At 42.2% G+C, this 23058-nt stretch overlaps 1 protein-coding gene across 5 annotated transcripts in view; it reads left to right on the plus strand.

Annotated features, from left to right (window-relative positions):
• polr1a (RNA polymerase I subunit A) overlaps positions 1-23058 on the plus strand; it is a 181242-nt gene that overhangs the window by 152895 nt on the left and 5289 nt on the right. For all 5 annotated transcript variants that reach the window (XM_034182336.1, XM_034182337.1, XM_034182338.1 and 2 more), the window contains 2 exons: positions 3529-3646; positions 3732-3896. In XM_034182336.1, the coding sequence (XP_034038227.1) occupies positions 3529-3646; positions 3732-3896 (283 nt within the window). The remainder of the gene's footprint in view (positions 1-3528; positions 3647-3731; positions 3897-23058) is intronic.

The raw sequence follows: 23058 nt of genomic DNA on the forward strand, positions 1-23058 counted from the left end.
TCCCTGAAAAAGACGTTGCTTGGATGGCAGCATGTGTTGCTCCAAAACCTGAATGTACCTTTCAGCATTGATGGTGCCATCTCAGATGTGTAAGTTGCCCATGCTATGGGCACTAACACACCCCCATACTATCACAGATGCTGGTTTTTGAACTTTGCACTGGCAACAATCCGGATGGTCTTTTACCTCTTTTGTCTGGAGGACATGATGTCCATGATTTCCAAAAACAATTTGAAATGTGGACTCATCAGACCACAGCACACTTTTCTAAGAAGCAAGAATGGGAAAGAATTCCACCTGCAAAGCTTCAACAATTAGTGTCCTCAGTTCCCAAACGCTTATTGAGTGTTGTTAGAAGGAAAGGTGATGTAACACAGTGGTAAACATACCACTGTCCCAGCTTTTTTGAAATGTGTTGCAGGCATCCATTTCAAAATGAGCAAATATTTGCACAAAATCAATAAAGTTTATCAGTTTGAACATTAAATATCTTGTCTTTGTGGTGTATTCAATTGAATATAGGTTGAAGAGGATTTGCAAATCATTGTATTCTGTTTTTATTTACATTTCACACAATGTCCCATCTTCATTGGAATTGGGGTTGTAGACAGAATTCTTATTTTAAGATTAGCCTCTGTTTTAAAATAAGGAAAACAATCTTGTTCCTTTGATTGGATGATTTGTACTCCATTGACTTTCCTTGTTACTGGTTAAATACAACTTGCTCTAAGCTGGAAAAACTTTTCCATTACATTTTCCTTAAATAAGACATTTTTTTTCTTAATTAAAAATGCTTGACGAGATTATTTTTTATTTAGACAAAAATTAAGTCAAATTTTCTTTAAACAAGTCTCTTTTTTTACTTTAATAGATATCAGTTTTGCAGTGAAAATAATGGGTTTTAAGGAGGTTTTGCTTTTGTCTGAAACCTTTCAATACATTTTGTTTATATAGTCCTAACCAGAACATAGGTCATCTCAGGGCCTTATACATGAGCAAGTGTTAAGGAACCCCAACTCTAACCCAACTGTTGTAAAGAAAAATTACCTCAATGTTTTTGATTATTAGTCCATGAGCCAACGGTTAACAATATCAGTATCAGAGCAATACAAAACCGGGCTGGCCTCTGTGAGTGGTTAGTATGGGAAGCAAGGGGAGCTGGGCAACCACAAACTGATGGCATGGTATGGAGGAGCCTGTCCTGGCTCCTCCATACCTCTAAAGCCCCTTTCACACTGGGCCTCCTGCAAGTTGCATCTTGCGGTGTCATGACGACGCCAAGTTGATGCAACCTAGTGCCGAGTTGATGCAGCCTAACACCACAACACTGTGAGGGACACAAAGGGCGATGTGAAACGGACGCCAAAAATTAAACATGTTTAATATTTTCTGCGTCGAGCACAGGATGCAGAAAGGAAGTAGTTTTCTCGCAAGTTGAGGCAACTTAACGGTACTTCATGTAACGGAATGCCACACCCATACAATATAACGCTACCCAACGGCAATTTATGATACCTGCTGTGCTCCATTGTTGCTGAGCTATAAATCACACAGGATTGTTGTTGAACTTTTTATACCATGTACATAATGCAGTAAAACTTCCACTCAAAGAGCACATGTGAACAATCAAAGAAAAAAAAATCCTCATTACAGCTTGGCTGCAGCTCCTCATGCTCACCTCCTCAAGTTCTTTCATGATTATGTTAAATAAGGTTGCTAAGTCCTGCTCACAGACTGATTGCCAGAGACAGGCCATGTCTATATCCAGTATACTCCTCAGGGAGGACATTTCCACATCCACTCATGGACTGTTCAAGTGCACAGGAATGCCGGCTGCAGCTGTGCGATCACAGGAAGAATGATGAACTAGAAGAGAAATCAGAGCGCAGACCTGCTCATTTTACATTCTGGCTGTAGCTGAGCTCCTCAACGCTCTCACCGTCTCAAGTCCCCCACCCCACCCTCCCCCCACACACCACCACCACCACCTGCTGCACGCAACTGATGCAGACATTCCTGCGTTATTATAGATACGCAGCATATGCAACTTGAAGCAGGCCCAGTGTGAAAGGGGGCTTAAAGTGAACAAACAACACTTACAATCCAGCCTCAGGAAACCATGGCCTATGCTAAAAGGTGTGACAAGCATTACAGGAAACCATGGCCTACGCTAAAAGGTGTGACAAGCATTACAGGAAACCATGGCCTACGCTAAAAGGTGTGATAACCATTACAGGAAACCATGGCCTACGCTAAAAGGTGTGATAACCATTACAGGAAACATTGGCCTACGCTAAAAGGTGTGACAAGCATTACAGGAAAGCATGGCCTACGCTGAAAGGTGTGACAAGCATTACAGGAAACCATGGCCTACGCTGAAAGGTGTGATAACCATTACAGACTGATAGCTACGTACATTTTATGGAGGAGTCAATGAAGAATTACACAGGGGTCAGAATTTAATGTTTAACTGCCCTAGTCTGGTTAAAAAGTATACCAGATTATTTGTTTGATCATACGGATTACAAAAAGGTATAGTTTGGGATATCTATAGCTGAACATTGCAGAAATAGTGACAAAAGCCAGTTTGAGTTTGTACAGTTTGTACTACAAGTCAGAGGAGTTCAGAGGTTCAGTACAGAATGCACTCATATCAGTGCAGCCTAATCCTAATAAGACATGATGGAGCGTGGTTTAATCCCACTCACATTCACATTCCAAAACTCTTTCAGTGCAGACGCTCATTTGCATACCAACATAGTAAGAACGTCTGGTACCTACTGGGTCCCTTAGAGACAGCTGGCTGTTGACAAGTCCATTTCAAAAACCAATGACTTCAAAAACCAAGATTTTTTTTTTTTTTTTTTTTTTTTTAAAGCTTGCACTGTGCACAGTTTCTCTAATCACAGCCACATAAGCCCATAACTTCTCCTGGGTTGTCTGGGTGTCTTGGTGGCTTTCCTCACTCTTCTCCTTCTTGTCACTTTTTTTGAGAACTGTCTAATCCATGCAGATTTACCATAAAGTGCCATACTGTTTGTATTTATTTGTAATTAATGTAAATAAAGTCCGAAACATATTCAGTAGCAGCTTTACCATCAGAGCTTCGTCCAAAACTACCACAAAAGACTCCAAGCTGTCGTTGATTTTAAAGGGGCAACACACAGTATTAAGAACAGGGGTATGTAAACTTTTGATCAGGTTCATTTGGGTAGTTCTCTTGTCGTTTTGATTTAAAAAGAGGAAACACAGTTGTTTGACAATAAATGGCTTCACCCAACCACTAACCCTGAGTGGAAAAAAAACGTTTTTGTGTTGTCATTCATATTCTCTTAAAAATGGCCAAAAAAGCAAAAATTCTGCCAGGGTATGTAAATGTTTGAGCACAACTATGTTTCCCCATGTTTATGACTTCATCATCATCATTTTAGCATCCGAAATAGAATTTTGACAAGCTGAATGTGTTGTTCAGACTGAATTGTTGCTGAGCAGATGATGGTCTCAGCTTTGGCCTTTGTCTTTCTCCAGGTATTGGACGTCAACAGGCTGTACTCGAATGAGGTCCACGCCATGGCCAACACCTATGGCATTGAAGTGGCTCTGAAAGTTATTGAAAAGGAAATCAAAGATGTCTTTGCTGTCTACGGTACAAACACAGTCACACAAAGTCGAATCACTTGGCAAACCAAACACTCCTCACATTTCATATCTGTATTTTTGTTAATGTGCAGGTATCGAGGTGGACCCCAGACATCTCTCACTGGTGGCAGACTACATGTGCTTTGAGGGTGTCTATAAACCACTAAACCGGCACGCCATTAGGTCCAACTCCTCCCCGCTGCAGCAGATGACTTTTGAGACCAGCTATAAATTCCTGAAACAGGCGACTATGCTGGGTGAGAAAGACACGACCTGTTCTTGTGATTACAATTGTGACAGTGTATACACACACACACACACACAGTGTGTCTAAACTTTGGATTGGCACTCAGCCTTCCTTTGATATGGCGGTGCTTCAAGGAAAAAGGTTAACTACTGCACTAATCCTAACTACCCATTAAAAAAAAAAAAAAAAAAGATCTGTCTGTGAGACATGAACCAAAGTGGTCCACACAGAGACATATACTGAACTGACCACAGAGGTGTTGATAGTTTTATTTTTGTGTGCTGAAAACATTTATAGGCCGCCCTTACCAAAAAGTCGTACATGCAAGTATGTTTCAAGTATACTTCCAGTTTACTTTTTATATACTTATCAGTACTATTTTTTGGTGAGGACGGTGACGGTTTCCTGCTTGAGACGTGTGATTAAAGGAGATGTGTGTGTGTGTGTGTGTGTGTTTCTTGCTTCTTCTGGTGGTATTTCTTCATAAGTCTTCTTCTGACTGACCTCAGCAGATTATTGCTTGATTCATGTTCTGCTTATTGGATCCTCTTGAACTTTATTTGGAGTGTTTGGGTCAGTTTGAAGGTGAATTGAATGATTTACTGTTTGTCATCCATTACAACAAGCACCAGCACACAGTAACACAAATCAGTACCTCAATCCGATTGAACATCTCTGGAGTGATCTGAAAGTAGCTGTGCACCAATGCTCCTCATCCAGCCTGATGGAGCTTGAGAGGTGCTGCAAAGAGGAATGAACAAAACTGCCCAAAGATAGGTGCACCAAGCTGGTGGCATCATATTCAAGAAGGTTTGAGGTGCCAAAGGTGCATCAACAAAGTATTGATCAAAAGGTGTTCAGAGAAATCAACGATGTCTTTGCTACATAATCAAAGTCAAATCACTTTGCAAGCCAAAAGCTCCTCACATTTCATATCTGTATTTTTTTTTTTTATCAATGTCCCCCCGTTTGTGAGTGGAAGTTGACACTTATAGTAATCGGACACCAGCAGTAGATCTTCAGCAGGTTAGCACCTCATCTTCACTTCACTTGCGTTTCACTTTAGTTTATAATCTGGTTTGTGTCTGTAAGAACTCTGTTCTGTGGTGTGTCGTGGTGCCACAGCCATAGTGTTGTACTTTCTCACATACAAACCACTGACAGTACACATGAAAGTGTTTGTGTTGTTATCAGTTTTTTTTTTAACACATATGAAGGAAATGTAGCGATGAAAGTGTGATATTAAGGTAACTGCAGTCATGCAGCCCACCTGTTCACACATTCTGCTGTTGACTCTGTCGCCTGTATGAAGTTGGCTTCCCCTCATTCAAAATATTAAAATTGTACTGTTGCTCGTTTGTGCCGTTAAAAAAATTGTTTGTGCTGTTAAAGCTTTTGAGTAATTCAAAAATACATTTTCTGACCCGTGACATCACACAGCACCCTCCCCCCACGTCCAAATCTATCTAAACTGGTCTCTGTCGTGCTGGCTTGTGCTGTTAAAATAACTGTTGCCATACAGGCTGCTGCTTAGATCTCAGTACGCCACATTTCCCATGCACTCTTCCCTCTTTACGACATTTTTGTTTTTTCACTTAGAATCATAAAAGAATATGTGACAGGTTGTGACTGTGACTGACATTACCGACCCCCACCAATGAGGTCATCTGCCAAGGCTGTCATCCCTCTAAAGAATAACTGACTTTACAGTTCCAAGAATGAAAAAAAAAAATAAAATCTCCGCTCAACAACTAACATTTAGTCTGGTCCCCTAAACAACTAAGGATATAACCCTAGTTAAGTGATAACCGGCCTTGACATTAAAAGGAAAAAAAATTGAACGTAATCGAATTAATGTTCCATGTTGCTGTCAAATGCATCTAAAGCCCAGAGAGTGGCAGCGCCCTCTGTTATCATGATGATGAATTTTTCATGAGCACTAAGAACATGAATAAATAATATGTACCTTGAACCTGTCAAGCATACAGTAAGGGCAACAGAAAGTTTCTGGTTTCAGTTTCACGGCCATGCTGATGTTTATCATGTGGCCATCGTGCCTTCCGGCTCACTGCCCGGCATTTGAACACTGTGCTGCTCCAATCAAGTCGCCACCAACTAACAACTCACTGAACACTATTTCACTGTTTTTACTATTTTCTCAGCAGCAACATAACAGAATAACGGACAGAATGCTAATGTGATCGCTGGCAGCCAGTCCTTTGTTTCACTGACAGACCCAGAATTTAGATATGATCAGATTGAGACCTGTTTCAGTTGGTAACAAAATGTAGATGAAGTTTAATACAATTTGGATTTGAATGACTCCACAGTATCAGACTGTTTTATCTCAGCAGGCAGACTGTTAGAACATAGAACAGGTGCATGGAAAGAGAAAGGTCTGTGGCCTGCTGACTTCTTTTTAACCTTTGGAACACACTGATCCTGCCTCCTAGAAATGCAGAGCATGGGTCGGTACGTAAGGTTTAATTTGATCAGCCAGACAGGGAGACGCTAGTTCATGGAGGATTTTGTATTTTAATAGCAAACTTTAAAATCTACTGGCATTCTGAACTAGTTTGAGACTTCTGATGCCAGGCTCTGGTAAACCAAAGAACAGGACATTACTATAATCCAATGTAGAAGAGACAAAAGGCTTGATGCAGTGCCTCTGCATCTGGCAAGGCCATATTCCCTACCCGGAGTAGGCAATCCATCGCTTTCCTGCTGAGAACCATGGCCTCAGATTTAGAGGTGCTGATCCTCATCCCAGCCGCTTCACACTCGGCTGCGAACCGATCCAGTGAGTGTTGGAGGTCACCGGCCGATGAAGCCAACAAGACCACATCATCTGCAAAAAGTAGTGATGAGACCCTGAGCCCACCAAACCGGAAACCCTCATCCCCTCAACTACGCCTCGATATCATGTACATGAATATCACAAACAGGATTGGTGGCACAGCCCTGGCGGAGGCCAACCTCCACCGGAAACAAGTCTGACTTACTGCCGAGCACCCGAACACAGCTCTCGCTTTGCGAGTACAGAGATTGGATGGCCCTGAAAAGGAACCCCCTCACTCCATACTCCTGCAGCACCTCCCACAGTATCTCCCGGGCTACCCGATCATACACCTCCAAGTCCACAAAACACATGTAGACTGTGTGGGCATACTCCCAGGCACCCTCCAGGATCCTTGTGAGAGTAAAGAGCTGGTCGGTTGTTCCACAACCAGGACGGAACCTGCATTGTTCCTCTTCAATTAGAGGTTCGACTTTCGGTCAAACCCTTCTTTCCAGCACCCTGGAGTAGACTTTACCAGGGAGGCTGAGTATTGTGGTGGTCCCCCTTTTTAAATATGGGGACCACCACCCCAATTTGCCACTCCTTAGGCACTGTCCCAGACCTCAACGCAATGTTGAAGAGATGTCTCATCCAAGACAATCCCTCCACACCCAGAGCCTTCAGCATTTCTGGACGGATCTCATCAACTCCTGGGGCCTTGCCACTGCAGAGTTGTTTGACTACCTCAGTGACTTCCACCAGAGAAATTGATGAAAATCCTTCATCAGCTTCCAGCTCTGCCCCTACTGCAGAGAGTGCTCTAGTCTGATGCAGGGGTTCCTCAAAGTGTTCCTTCCAGCACTGGATTACATCCTCAGTTGAGGTCAACAGAGTCCCATCCTTACTGTATACAGCTTGGATGGTTCCCCGTTTTCCCCGCCTGAGGTGCCTCACGGTCCACCAGAAGCACCTTGGTGCCGACCGAAAGTCCTCCTCCATGGTTGCTCCGAACTCCTCCCACACCTGCTGCTTTGCCTCCTCTACAGCAGAGGCCGCTGCCCTTCGGGCCTGTCGGTACTGTGCAACTGCCTCTGGAGTCCTCTGAGATAACGTATCCCAGAAGGACGCCTTCTTCAGTTGGACGGCTTCCCTGACCACTGGTGTCCACCACAGTGTTCGAGGGTTGCCGCCTCTTGAGGCACCTAAGACCTTCAGGCCACAGCTCCCCACTGCAGCTTCAACAATGGAAGCCTTGAACATTGCCCATTCTGGGTCAATGCTGGAGTTGAAGATCTGCCAGACAGTAGGCTCCTCCAGGCATTCCCAGTTTACCCGCACTATCCGTTTGGGCTTACCAGGTCTGTCCAAAGTCCTCCCCACCCTCTGAGCCAACTCACCAGCAGATGGTGAGCAGTTGACAGCTCTACCCCTCTCTTCATCCAAGTGTCCAGAATATGCAGCCTCAAATCAGATGATGCGATCACAAAATCAATCATCGAACTTCAGCCTAGGGTGCTCTGGTACCATGTACACATACACTCAACAAAAATATAAACGCAACACTTTTGGTTTTGCTCCCATTTTGCATGAGATTAACTCAAAGATCTAAAACTTTTTCCACATACACAATATCACCATTTCCCTCAAATATTGTTCACAAACCAGTCTAAATCTGTGATAGTGAGCACTTCTCCTTTGCTGAGATAATCCATCCCACCTCACAGGTGTGCCATATCAAGATGCTGATTAGACACCATGATTAGTGCACAGGTGTGCCTTAGACTGCCCACAATAAAAGGCCACTCTGAAAGGTGCAGTTTTGTTTTACTGGGGGGGGGGGAACCAGTCAGTATCTGGTGTGACCACCATTTGCCTCATGCAGTGCAACACATCTCCTTCGCATCATCCGTGAAGAGAACACCTCTCCAACGTGCCAAACGGCAGCGAATGTGAGCATTTGCCCACTCAAATCGGTTACAACGACGAACTGGAGTCAGGTCGAGACCCAGATGAGGACGACGAGCATGCAGATGAGCTTCCCTGAGACAGTTTCTGACAGTTTGTGCAGAAATTCTTTGGTTATGCAAACCGATTGTTCCAGCAGCTGTCCGAGTGGCTGGTCTCAGACGATCTTGGAGGTGAACATGCTGGATGTGGAGGTCCTGGGCTGATGTGGTTACACGTGGTCTGCGGTTGTGAGGCTGGTTGGATGTACTGCCAAATTCTCTGAAACGCCTTTGGAGACGGCTTATGGTAGAGAAATGAACATTCAATACACGAGCAACAGCTCTGGTTGACATTCCTGCTGTCAGCATGCCAATTGCACGCTCCCTCAAATCTTGCGACATCTGTGGCATTGTGCTGCGTGATAAAACTGCACTTTTCAGAGTGGCCTTTTATTGTGGGCAGTCTAAGGCACACCTGTGCACTAATCATGGTGTCTAATCAGCATCTTGGTATGGCACACCTGTGAGGTGGGATGGATTATCTCAGCAAAGGAGAAGTGCTCACTATCACAGATTTAGACTGGTTTGTGAACAATATTTGAGAGAAATGGTGATATTGTATATGTGGAAAAAGGTTTAGATCTTTGAGTTCATCTCATACAAAATGGGAGCAAAACCAAAAGTGTTGCGTTTATATTTTTGTTGAGTGTATAAGCATCCTTATGTTCGAACATGGTGTTTATTATGGACAGTCCGTGACTAGCACAGAAGTCCAATAACAATCGACCATTCAGGTTTAGATCAGGGAGGCCGTTCCTCCCAGTCACACCTCTCCAGGTGTCTCTGTCATTGCCCACGCGTGCGTTGAAGTCCCCTAGCAGAACAATGGAGTCCCCCACCGGAGCCCTTTACAGGACTCCATTCAGGGACTCCAAGAAGGCCGAATACTGCCAAATGCTGCTCACTGATGGGTCCTACATCCAGGCCTGGCTCCAAATGAGGGGCCCCAGGCTTCCTCCGGGCCAGGTCACATTTCCTCTGCCTCGTTCTATCATGGTTTCTTGTGAACACACATCATACATACAACACGCCTTTGAAGTTGTTGACCAGCAATGAGTTGGGAAATGGAGCTCAACAATATTGAAATTTCATAACTCTCACTCTCCCGGACAAAACAGTAAAAACAAAACAAAAAAAACAGTCAGAAAAGTATTTTCTTGTGTTCAAGAGCTATTGGCAGTGGTAAGAATACAACATATAAATATGTAAATACTGTAGACAGTAGAATGTGTTCAGTGAGGTACCTGGTGGTAGCAGTATGTCTTGTGCAAATTGAGCAGTGATTCAACATTGATGAGCTTATTCAAACTAATGTAGTGCATAAGGCACCTTGACATGCATTTAACCCCTGCACTGCTATGCAGCTCGTCATGCCAGTGCGGCTCGCTGTGTTCCGCTGGATTCTGTACTATATAAAATAATTATTTTGTAGCGGATTAATCATTTGCTCTGAATTTGGCTGATCAAACCGCCTCTGATTGCTTCCTGAATCAGAGAAATTTTCTACAGCTGCAACTTTTTTCCCATCTCTCTTGTGCACTTCATGATGTGGAGAATACATTTTAAATTGTCTAAAAGGTAATTATTTGTAATATTTATATTGTAATAGCTTGGTGAAACACTTGCATGTTCATTGCTTCTTATGAGTATCTTTAAAATTATGTTCATGATAGATTTAACATCTCGTCATAATCGTTCAGATGAGCTGAGCTGTGATGCGCTGCCCTGACGCAATGACTCACACTCAGTGTTTTTGAATAGTTTGTGCAATGTTTACATGTAGTTCACAAAATTAATGCGTGACAGAGATTATGAACATTTCAAAATTTTCTTTGCACACTTTCACAAAGCTGCACATAGTTTACGAGTTTAGTCTCTGGCATGGTAGCAGACTGAAGAGGCAGTTTCATGGATGGGTGCGATCTCTCGCCATGCGGATGACCTTGCAGGTGAGGTGGGGTCTATATATGTCTTGGAGGGGGGAGAGGTGCCTGTGATCTTCTCAGATGCTCTCATGATGTGCTGAAAGGTCCTGTGGCAGGATGTGGTGTAGGCACCGTACCACACTGAGACACAGCTTAATTGGATGTTCTCAATCGTGCCCCTGTAGAGGGTGCACATGATGGGGGACAGGGCCCGAGCTCTTCTTAGTTTGCAGAGGAAGTGTATGCGTTGCTAAGATTTTATGGCCAGTGATTGTTGGTGGTCCAGGAGAGATCCTTTATGACGTGCACACCCAGGAACTTGGTGCTGCTCACCTTCTCCACAACAGCACCATTGATGGTCAGAGGGGAGCGTTGGGTGTGTGCTCTCCTGAAGTCCACAAAGATCTCTTCAGTCTTCTCCATATTCCAGGAGTGATTGTTGTTCTCACACCATGAGGTCAGGTGGTTCACCTCATTATGTCATAACATATCATACAAAGCCCCACCTGTTTAAACTTCTTGTATCCATCTCTGTTCTCACTGCAGTTTGGGCCTTTCAGAAGCCTCGTATCATGTTGCACTCTCGCGTGTGTGACTCCACACAGTAAGTTAATATGGGCAGAAAAATGTTGTGAGCACTGCAGAATGTGAGAACACGTTGATTCAGGAATGCACGCATATTAGCAGGAACATTACACAACCTTCTTCAGAGCAGCGTGCTGACCGTCAGCTCAGTGATTTGCGTAAGGACACTCAGTTGAAACGGGATTACACCCACTGATTTTAGAAACACTGGTTGCGTTTGCCAGTGTTTCTAAAATCAGTGGGTTTAATCCCATTTCAGCTGAGTGTCCTTGAGCACGACACTGAACCCTAAAAGTGTGTGAACCTTGGGGCACATTGCTTCCACATGAAGATGAGAAAAGATGAAGAGAAAGAACGAGAGCTCCAGATGGACACGCACAGCATGTCCATCTGGAGACCAACAAGAGCAGACTATGTGGACAGAGATTAAATTACACAGCTCATGTTTAAACAACAAGGGTGGCCAAGCGGTTACTGTGCTTGGTTTGAGTGCAGAAGGTTCCCTGTTCAAACCCCACCCCTGCCACATTTCTCCATGTACGAGGTCTGTTAGAAAACTATCCGACCTTTTTATTTTTTGCAAAAACCATATGGATTTGAATCACGTGTGATTGCATCAGCCAAGCTTGAACCTTCATGCGCATGTGTGAGTTTTTTCACGCCTGTCGGTTGCGTCATTCACCTGCGAGCAGGCTTTGTGTGGGCAGTGGTCCACCCCTCTCGTCGGATTTTTATTGCGAATAAAATGTCTGAACGATTTGGAGCTTTGCTGCATCAAATTTTTCCAGAAACTGTGAGAGACCTCCAGGTGGACACCATTCGGAAAATTCAGATGGCTTTCAGGGACAATTTTATGGGGATTACACAGATTAAGGAGTGCTCCAGCCGGTTTAAAGACCGCCCACAGCAGCTGAGAGCGCGGTACACTCCAAGCGCCGATCGACAGGCTGAAACCCCGCTGAAACAACCAGATCATTTCCAAAGTGAAGGCTTTGTTGATCCGGGACGTCGTCTGACTTCCACTAAGAAAGGCAGAAGGCGTGGACATCGGCACTTTTTCGGCACATTCCACTGTTACAGGAGTTTTTGTCATGGAAAGAGAAGCAGAGGGATGCGCCACGGAGCCGCTCATAGCGCAGGACAAAAGCACCTCCGTGTTGGTCTCACAGGACGGCTTTCAGATGGCTTTCAGATGGCTTTTCAGTCGTGTGTCTATCCGAGAAATTGTGGATGAGCTGGACATGCCAGAACATGTCCTGTGAGGCTTCATCACGGCGTTGCTTTGCGCCATGCGGCTCCGTCCCGACGCGCAAATTTCTCCGCTCCTCTTTCGATGACAAAAACTACTGTATCAGTGGAATGTGCCGTTCATTTCCAAACTGAACACTGTGTTGATCCGGTACATTGTCTGACTACCACAGAAATTGCAGAAGAAGTGGACATCAGCCCTTTTTCGGCACATTGAGACAGACGTGTGGAGAAATTTGCGCGTCGGGACGAAGCCGCATGGTGCAAAGCAACGCCGTGATGAAGCCTCACAGGACATGTTCTGGCATGTCCAGCTCATCCACAATTTCTCAGATAGTCACACGACTGAAAAGCCACCGAAAGCCGTCTGAAAGCCATCCTGTGAGACCAACATGGAGGTGTTTTTGTCCCGCACCATGAGCAGCTCCGTGGCGCATCCCTCTGCTTCTCTTTCCATGACAAAAACTCCTGTATCAGTGGAATGTGCCGAAAAAGTGCTGATGTCCACGTCTTCTGCCATTTCTGTGGAAATCAGACGACGTCCCGGATCAACAAAGCCTTCACTTTGGAAATGATCTGGTTATTTCAGCGGGGTTTCAGCCTGTCGATCGGCGCTCGGAGTGCGCCGCGCTCTCAGCCGCTGTTGGTGGTCTTTAAACCGGCTGGAACACTCCTTAATCTGTGTAATCCCCATAAAATTGTCCCTGAAAGCCATCTGAATTTTCCGAATGGTGTCCACCTGGAGGTCTCTCAAAGTTTCTGGAAAAATTTGATGCCGCAAAGCTCCAAATCGTTCAGACATTTTATTCGCAATAAAAATCCGACGAGAGGGGTGGACCACTGCTCACACAAAGCCTGCTCACAGGCGAATAATGCAACCGACAGGCGTGAAAAAACTCACGCATGCGCACGAAGGTTCAAGCTTGGCTGATGCAATCACACGTGATTCAAATCCATATGGTTTTTGCAAAAAATAAAAAGGTCGGATAGTTTTCTAACAGACCTCGTAATGTGGAGTTGCCTCAAGAAAGGCATCCAGCATAAAGCTTGTGCCAAATCAACATGCAGATCCACCTTGGACCTGCTGTGGAGGATGCGTTTGAAAACAAGGGAGCAGCCCATGGGTCTTACATGTGGGTGGAAGTGTTTGTCTCCCTCCCTTATTTTGTGATTCTTTTTTAAGTGTGAGTTTTAAAAAGTTGCTCGACACTCCTGCCCGTACATGATAAAGTGATGCCATTTTGGTCTCAGTACTTCTCAGTAACTGGTTACATCTCCAATTGTAAACACTCGGTGTGTTTGTTGGTTAGTGTTTGGAGATGCTGGGCAGCTCATTTGTGCAGAAATTTGCAGTTCACCAGGTTTTAAAGCGTGAACTACCTGTTTTAGATTCTCGACCTCACTGCTGTGGTTCAATGCCAGCTGTGGTTTAGCTCTGAGACCCGGTTAGTTCCGTCTTTGTGCACGAACCCAGTGCCACTGTAGAAGGCTGAGTCATCAGTGTGTGGGTGTGGTGTATCAGGTCAGCAGCCCAGTGCAGAAATGGCAACATGTTGCAGTGCTCTGGACTGGACTGGACTGTCATAAAACTTTTTTTTTTGCAAAAATACAGTTGTATGTAAACGTTTGGGCACCCCTGAAGATTTCCATGATTTTCCTTTATAAATCATCGGTTGTTTGGATCAGCAATTTCAGTTAAATATATCATATAGCAGACAAACACAGTAATATTTGAGAAGCACAATGATGTTTATAGGATTTATAGAAAGTGTGCAATAATTCTTTAAACAAAATTAGGCAGGTGCATAAATTTGGGCATCCCAACAGAAAAAAAACATCTATATTCAGTAGATCCTCCTTTTGCAGAAATAACAGCCTCTAAATGTTTCCTATAGCTTTCAATGTGAGTCTGGATTCTGGTTGAAGGTATTTTGGACCATTATTCTTTACAAAACATCTCCAGTTCAGTCAGGTTTGTTGGTTTCCGAGCATGGACAGCCCACTTAAAATCACACCACAGATTTTCAGTAATGTTCAGGTCTGGGGACTGAGATGGCCATTCCAGAATGTTGCACTTGTTCCTCTGTATGAATGCCTTAGTAGATTTTGAGCAGTGTTTAGGGTTGTTGTCTTGTTGAAAGATCCAGCCCAACGCACCTTCAACTTTGTTACTGATTCATGAACATTGTTGTCAAGAATGTGCTGATATTGACTGGAATCCATGTGACCCTCAACTTTAACAAGATTCCCAGTACCTGCACTGGCCACACAGCATGATGGAACCACCTACAAATTTTACTGTAGGTAACAAGTGTTTTTCTTGGAATGCTGTGTTCTTTTTCAGCCATGCATACCGCCCCTTTTTATGTCCAAATAACTCAATTTTAGTTTCATCAGTCCACAGCAACTTATTCCAAAATGAAGCTGGCTTGTCCAAATGCGCTTTAGCATACCTCAAGGGACTCTGTGGCGTGTACACAGAAAAGGCGTCCTCTGCATTACAGCATCTCTTTGTGCAAAGTGGGCTGCATAGTTGAACGATGCACAGAGACACTATCTGCAGCAAGATCGTGTTGGTCTTGGTCTAGGTCTGTGGGTTGCCTGTGACTGTTCTTACCATCCTTCGCTTTAGCTTATTTGAGATATTTCTTGGCCTGCCACTTCAGGCCTTAACTAGTACTGAGCCTGTGGTCTTCCATTTCCTCACTATGTTCCTCACAGTGGCTGAAATCTCTGAGATAGATTTTTGTATCCTTCCCCTAAACCATGATGTTGAACAGTCTTTGTTTTCAGGTCATTTGAGAATTGTTTCAAGGCTCCCATGTTTCCACTCAGAAGAGATGCAAAAAGGGGAAACATTTGCAAATGGCCACCTTAAATACCCTTTCTCATGTTTGGATTCACCTGTGTAAGGAGGTCAAGGGTCATTGAGCTTACCAAACCAATTTTGTGTTCCAGTAATTAGTGCTAAATGTATTCAAATCAATAAAATAACAAGGGTGCCCAAATTTATGCGCCTGCCCAGTTTTGTTTAAATAATTATTGCACACTTTCTGTAAATACTAGAAACTTCATTTCACTTCTCAAGTTTCAGTGTGTTCATCTGCTATATGATATATTTAACTGAAATTTCTGATCCAGACAACCAACGATTTATAAAGGAAAATCATGAAAATTATCAATGATGCCCAAATGTTTGCATACAGTTGTACAAAAGGAACATTGTCGTTTTCACTCCTTTTTTTTAATGAATTGAAGTAAAATATCTACAACTTTTGCCCACATAAGGTATATTCCCGTTAATTTTTGTTCACATATTTGTTAAAATCTGTGTTTGTGAGCATTTCACCTTTGCAGAGATGATCCACCCTCCAGACTAGGCATGTGAATCTCATCACTGACAGCGATTTGATACACTACCAGCAATGCGATACATACAGTGATACATGATGATACTGGCGATGCTATATGATTCACGCTGTTCCCGAGTCAATGCAATTTGATATGTATTTGATGACAATTCAGTTCCTCACAATGCGGTATGATGTGATTTGGTGCGATATGATTACGGATGGGTATTGATAAGATTTTATCTATTGATGCCATTATTGATTTCCTTATCAATACCTCTTTAGAATTTTTTGTGTACTGAACGTAGGCTACAGGTTTTCTATGTCAACAACATTTTATTGAGTCGTAAAGTAAATAAATATGAAATTGGTCACTGGATCCTTGATTTCTGGACATACATAAAAATAAACTAAATCTGTAGTTTTTGTCAAAAGCATTTCCTTTCAGATATTAATGACACAAATAGAACTCCATAAACTCTGAGCTGAGCTCTTCAGTCGGCTGCTGCACGTCAGGATATAATTCATAAAAAACGCAGGACGTCTCATTTTGGGGGAAAAAACCCAGTTTTGGTTGGTTGTAGTTCTGTTGTTTCTATTATAATGTTTGGAAAGAAGTGTCATTTGATTCAAAACAGCGATTCACTCTGAAGTTATTAATTCTGACCGAAATCTGTGCGGTTCTTTGGAGCTGTGCACTTAGTCCCACAAAACAGATGATATTATTATTATTATTATTATTATCATTATCATTTCCTTTACCTGATGGACAACTTCATTATTCATAATGACTGGTGCTCACGCCAGTGGACTTGCCGCTTCTGAAAATGGGCGAAGCAGAGAACCAACGAACAGGGAGTCGCTTCAAGCAGATCCTCTGCAGTCTGCAGTCAACGAAGAGGAAAAAAAATCATTTTCTTAATGAACACCTTCAAAATCAACGGTCACAACAGTGTCCCGAACTGTCTGTGGTGCATTCAGTGTGCCTCAGAAAATCAATGCAAGCAGTCAGCGAGCGATGCAGCATGATTCAACCCGTCAATTGAATCAATGCACACTGAATGAATCGATGCACTCACATCACACGTTTGCATCTATATACCGATTCCTATTGATTAATTTCCACACACCTACTCCAGACGTATCGAGATGCTGATTAAACAGCATCATTGCATAGATGTGCATTTGCCTTGTCACAGTAAAAAGCCACTCATAAATGCGTACTTTACTTCATGCTCATGCAAAAATTAGCCATTTTACTTTAGCTCATGTGAAATTGTGTATTCAGATGATTGTTGTCATTATTGTTGAATGTCAAAATCCAACCCCTTGTCTGCATTGTGACACCTGGGTAATGGATCCATTAGGGAGCTGCCTGTTGGGGTAAAATACAGTGGGGACCTTGTTTGCCCCATGGCCAGTACCATGAAGCCACTACTATGAAGCAACCATGAAGCCCCAACAGGAACCTGAACACGAGATTGCTAACGAGACTCAGGTGAAACAACAAGTTCTCAACAGTGGATCAGGCAGAGGAGGTTATTGCTTGTAACTGAATGGCTGTGAAGGAGGACAAAGGCTACAGCAGGTCCGCAGACCCCAATCTTCTTGGATTCCTGGATCATGGAGATAGAATTCCACCATCCCATCCAAGAATTCACCAAGAGACATTCTTCCTCTCCTCCGAGGGATTAGCATGGATATCACTGTGAGCAATTTCTGTGTTGAGAATGTCAAGACTACAAAAAAAAAAAACATACAACTATATTTTTGGTGAGTGCTTGTTCAGTTGAACAAGTACTTCAGCTTCATGTCAGACTGATACCTGAATATCCTCAAGAAATATCTGATACAGAACAAAATTTACAGTCTTTTTTTTTTACTTTATTTTTATTGAGTTTAGAAAATGTTACACCATGTACATTAGAAATGCAAAGTATTCCGCATTCACAGACATTCACCTATGTACATCAAATCAAAATCAAATCAATTTTATTTATATAGCACCAAAGCACAACAAACAGTTGCCCCAAGGCGCTTTATATTGTAAGGCAAAAGCCATACAATAATTACAGAAAAACCCCAGTGGTCAAAACCAACCCCCTGTGAGCAAGCACTTGGCGACAGTGGGAAGGAAAAACTCCCCTTTAACAGGAAGAAACCTCCAGCAGAACCAGGCTCAGGGAGGGGCAGTCTTCTGCTGGGACTGGTTGGGGCTGTGGGGAGAGAATCAGGAAAAAGACATGCTGTGGAAGAGAGCAGAGATCAATCACTAATGATTAAATGCAGAGTGGTGCATACAGAGCAAAAAGAGAAAGAAACACTCAGTGCATCATGGGAACCCCCCAGCAGTCTAAGTCTATAGCAGCATAACTAAGGGATGGTTCAGGGTCACCTGATCCAGCCCTAACTATAAGCTTTAGCAAAAAGGAAAGTTTTAAGCCTAATCTTAAAAGTAGAGAGGGTGTCTGTCTCCCTGATCCAAATTGGGAGCTGGTTCCGGAGGAGAGGAGCCTGAAAGCTGAGGGCTCTGCCTCCCATTCTACTCTTAAAAACCCTAGGAACTACAAGTAAGCCTGCAGTCTGAGAGCGAAGCGCTCTATTGGGGTGATATGGTACTGTGAGGTCCCTAAGATACGATGGGACCTGATTATTCAAAACCTTATAAGTAAGAAGAAGAATTTTAAATTCTATTCTAGAATTAACAGGTAGCCAATGAAGAGAGGCCAATATGGGTGAAATATGCTCTCTCCTTCTAGTCCCCGTCAGTACTCTAGCTGCAGCATTTTGAATTAACTGAAGGCTTTTCAGGGAACTTTTAGGACAACCTGATAATAATGAATTACAATAGTCCAGCCTAGAGTAAATAAATGCATGAATTAGTTTTTCAGCATCACTCTGAGACAAGACCTTTCTAATTTTAGAGATATTGCGCAAATGCAAAAAAGCAGTCCTACATATTTGCTTAATATGCGCATTGAATGACATATCCTGATCAAAAATGACTCCAAGATTTCTCACAGTATTACTAGAGGTCGGGGTAATGCCATCCAGAGTAAGGGTCTGGTTAGACACCATGTTTCTAAGATTTGTGGGGCCAAGTACAATAACTTCAGTTTTATCTGAATTTAAAAGCAGGAAATTAGAGGTCATCCATGTCTTTATGTCTGTAAGACATTCCTGCAGTTTAACTAATTGGTGTGTGTCCTCTGGCTTCATGGATAGATAAAGCTGGGTATCATCTGCGTACCAATGAAAATTTAAGCAATGCTTTCTAATAATACTGCCTAAGGGAAGCATGTATAAAGAGAATAAAATTGGTCCTAGCACAGAACCTTGTGGAACTCCATAATTAACCTTAGTCTGTGAGGAAGACTCCCCATTTACATGAACAAATTGTAATCTATTAGATAAATATGAGTCAAACCACCGCAGCACAGTGCCTTTAATACCTATGGCATGCTCTAATCTCTGTAATAAAATTTTATGGTCAACAGTATCAAAAGCAGCACTGAGGTCTAACAGAACAAGCACAGAGATGAGTCCACTGTCTGAGGCCATAAGAAGATCATTTGTAACCTTCACTAATGCTGTTTCTGTACTATGATGAATTCTAAAACCTGACTGAAACTCTTCAAATAGACCATTCCTCTGCAGATGATCAGTTAGCTGTTTTACAACTACCCTTTCAAGAATTTTTGAGAGAAAAGGAAGGTTGGAGATTGGCCTATAATTAGCTAAGATAGCTGGGTCAAGTGATGGCTTTTTAAGTAATGGTTTAATTACTGCCACCTTAAAAGCCTGTGGTACATAGCCAACTAATAAAGATAGATTGATCATATTTAAGATCGAAGCATTAATTAATGGTAGGGCTTCCTTGAGCAGCCTGGTAGGAATGGGGTCTAATAGACATGTTGATGGTTTGGAGGAAGTAACTAATGAAAATAACTCAGAACAATCTGAGAGAAAGAGTCTAACCAAATACCAGCATTACTGAAAGCAGCCAAAGATAACGATATGTCTTTGGGATGGTTATAAGTAATTTTTTCTCTAATAGTTAAAATTTTATTAGCAAAGAAAGTCATGAAGTCATTACTAGTTAAAGTTAAAGGAATACTGGGCTTAATAGAGCTCTGACTCTTTGTCAGCCTGGCTACAGTGCTGAAAAGAAACCTGGGGTTGTTCTTATTTTCTTCAATTAGTGATGAGTAGTAAGATGTCCTAGCTTTACGGAGGGCTTTTTTATAGAGCAACAGACTCTTTTTCCAGGCTAAGTGAAGATCATCTAAATTAGTGAGATGCCATTTCCTCCGCATTGTATACTATTATAACATGTACATGTTATAATAGTATACAATGGAAATGAAGCAGAATTAAGAACACAAAAACAAAAATAAAGCTATGCAACACTTATGGATATAACAAACCCACCACGGGCCTCCATCTCTCTCTGAAACGTTCTCTCTGCAATCTTAAGGAGTATGTGATCTCCTCCATCTGATAGATCTCTCTAACTTTCTCAATCCAAACAGTATAAGTGGGTGGATCTGGACTCAACCATTTGATAGTGATACATTTAAGTGCAGCAGTCAGTAAAATTCTCAAAAGATATTTTCTACTATTTCCTCCAAAGCCATCCGGAACTGCCCCTAAAATGGCAAGCTGTGGTTCTTTTACAAATGGTTGCTGAAATATGGTATTGAGTGTGGTAAATATATCATTCCAAAACAAGTTCACCTTTGGGCATGTCCAAAATATATCGGTGAGCTCCCAGGTAAGTGCCACAGTTGCGCCAGCAGGTGTCAGGATTTGAAGGGTTCATTTTGGATGTGATTTCTGGTGTCCTAAAGAATCTTGTAATTATTTTCCATTTAAATTCTCTCCACAGACCGGAATTTGGGACTAGGTGTGATTCAATGCATACACTTTCCCACACCTCATCAGTTATTTGGGTGCCAATCTCAGCCTCCCATCTTGCTTTAATGTTTAGGGTATTATTAGTGTTAGAATTTGAAAATGCTTTATAAAAAAAGGCTTAAAGTTTTTGGAAAGCTATTGCCCTGATGTATTTTTAATAGAAGTTCCTCAATATATGAGTGTTCTAAGACTTTGTTCCATTCTTTATGTTTAGTCAAAAAATTCCTTAACTGTAGATATTGAAACAAATCTGAAGAGGGAAGCTGAAATTGACCTCTGAGCTGCTCAAAAGATTTCAGGCAACCGCTGCCCACCAGTTGGCCTACTTTACCAAGACCAAAGGTTGACCAAAGTTTAAAGCTTGCATCAGTTAGACATGGGACAAATCCCTGGAGGCTGGAGATATCTGAAAGGGCTGAAATTTCCTTTGGGAGACCATATGACTGCTTTATTTTATTCCAGCTCTTCAGTGTAACCTTAGTCCACTCACTCATTTGTATACCCTTCAATGAGACATTACAAAAAGGCAAAGCATCAATAGGAATATTACAGACTCTTTTCAGTATTAAGCCATTGAGTGTAAGACAGGTCCTGCATCCAAGCAACCAAGGGTCTCATTTGAGCTGCCCAAAAATAATGCTTGAGATTAGGTACTGCAACTCCACCTTGTAACTTTGACAACTTTAACATTTGTAATTTTATTCTAGGACGTTTGCCCTGCCATATAAATTTGGAAAAAAGTTTATCTAGTTCATCAAATGTAGAATTTGGAATGTTTATGGGCAGCATTTGAAAGAGGTATAGTAGTCTGGGTAAAACATTCATACGTATACTCTGTGCAACCCATGAAAGAAAGAGGCAGGACCATCCACCTCTCCAAATCTTTTTTAATTTTTCCAATTAGGACCCTGTAATTGATATCATATAATTCTGTTAGAGACAGTGGGATTTGGATACCTAAATACTTCATACCCTCTTTTGGCCATTTGAAGCCACTCTGATCTTTGAAATTTTGTGATAGATTTCCCACTATGTCCATTGCTAATGTTTTATCAATATTGACTTTGTACCCAGAGAGGTAGCCATATGAGCGAATTATTTTCATCAGATGGGGGATGGTTGTCATTGGATTCGATATGTATTGCAATACATCATCGGCATATATGGACAGTTTGTGATCTTCACCATTTATTAAAAATCCTTGAATGTTGACATCTCTGATTAGTTGTGCTAGAGGTTCGATACTTATATCAAACAGCAGGGGCGATAGTGAGCATCCCTGCCTGCAGCCGCGTTCCAGTGAAAACCTAGTTGATATTGTTCCATTAACCTTTACACTGGCTAAAGGGTTTGAATATAAAATTTGGATACATTTAATGAAATTCGGGCCGAATTGAAATCTTTGCAATGTGTGATTCAAATATTGCCAGGACACCCGGTCGAATGCCTTTTGGGCATCAAGAGACAGTATCATTGCTTCATTTTGTTTAGTTTTAGAAATGGAAATTAAATTTAGTAGTCTACAAACATTATCCCCATAGTGCCTTCCGGTTATGAACCTCGTCTGATCTGGGTTTATAATATTTGTAATGATTTTACTAATTCGTTTGGCCAAGATTGCAGTAAGAATACGCAAGTCTGTAAGTAATGAAATTGGTCGATATAACTGACAAATTGTTGGATCTTTGTCCTCCTTATGAATGACAACGATCGTGGCATCAGTCCAGGAAGGCACCATGGATTCAGTCTGCAAGGCATGATGATAAGCTTGAAGTAATAATGAGGTCACTTTTTCTTTAAATGTTTTGTAAAATTCATTAATATAGCCGTCAGAGCCAGGACATCTTGTAACTCTTCAGATTTGAGATTACCTGTTCAATTTGCTGTTCTTTAATTGGTTCATCTAATTGTTTTACTAAAGATTCTGGGAGAGTTTTTAGTTTAATGTTTTTCAGGAAATCAGAAAGTAAGTGGTCATCTTGGCATGTATCTGTATTTTTGTACAAAGATTTGTAATAATCCGCAAAACAGTTTGCAATTTTGTCTGGTTTAGTGATTGTTGTATGTTCAGTCTTCAGTTTTTGAACTGTATTAAGACTGCTGCTTCTCAGTGCCAACAATCTACTGGCCTTATTGCCATTTTCGTAGTATCCTTGTTTGGTAAATCTCAAATTGCCCTCTATTTTTTCTGTGATCAGACTATCGAGTTCTTTCCGCAGTGATTTGAGTTCACCAAGCAGATCTGCAGTTTGAGCACTTTTATGTTTTTGGTCCAGGCATCATATCTTACCCTCTAATTCACGCTGTCTAGCCTCATTTTTCTTTTTCTTAGCACAGGCAAATGATATTATACGGCCTCTTA

This window comes from Thalassophryne amazonica, chromosome 11, assembly GCF_902500255.1.
Source record: "Thalassophryne amazonica chromosome 11, fThaAma1.1, whole genome shotgun sequence".
NCBI lineage: Eukaryota > Metazoa > Chordata > Actinopteri > Batrachoidiformes > Batrachoididae > Thalassophryne > Thalassophryne amazonica.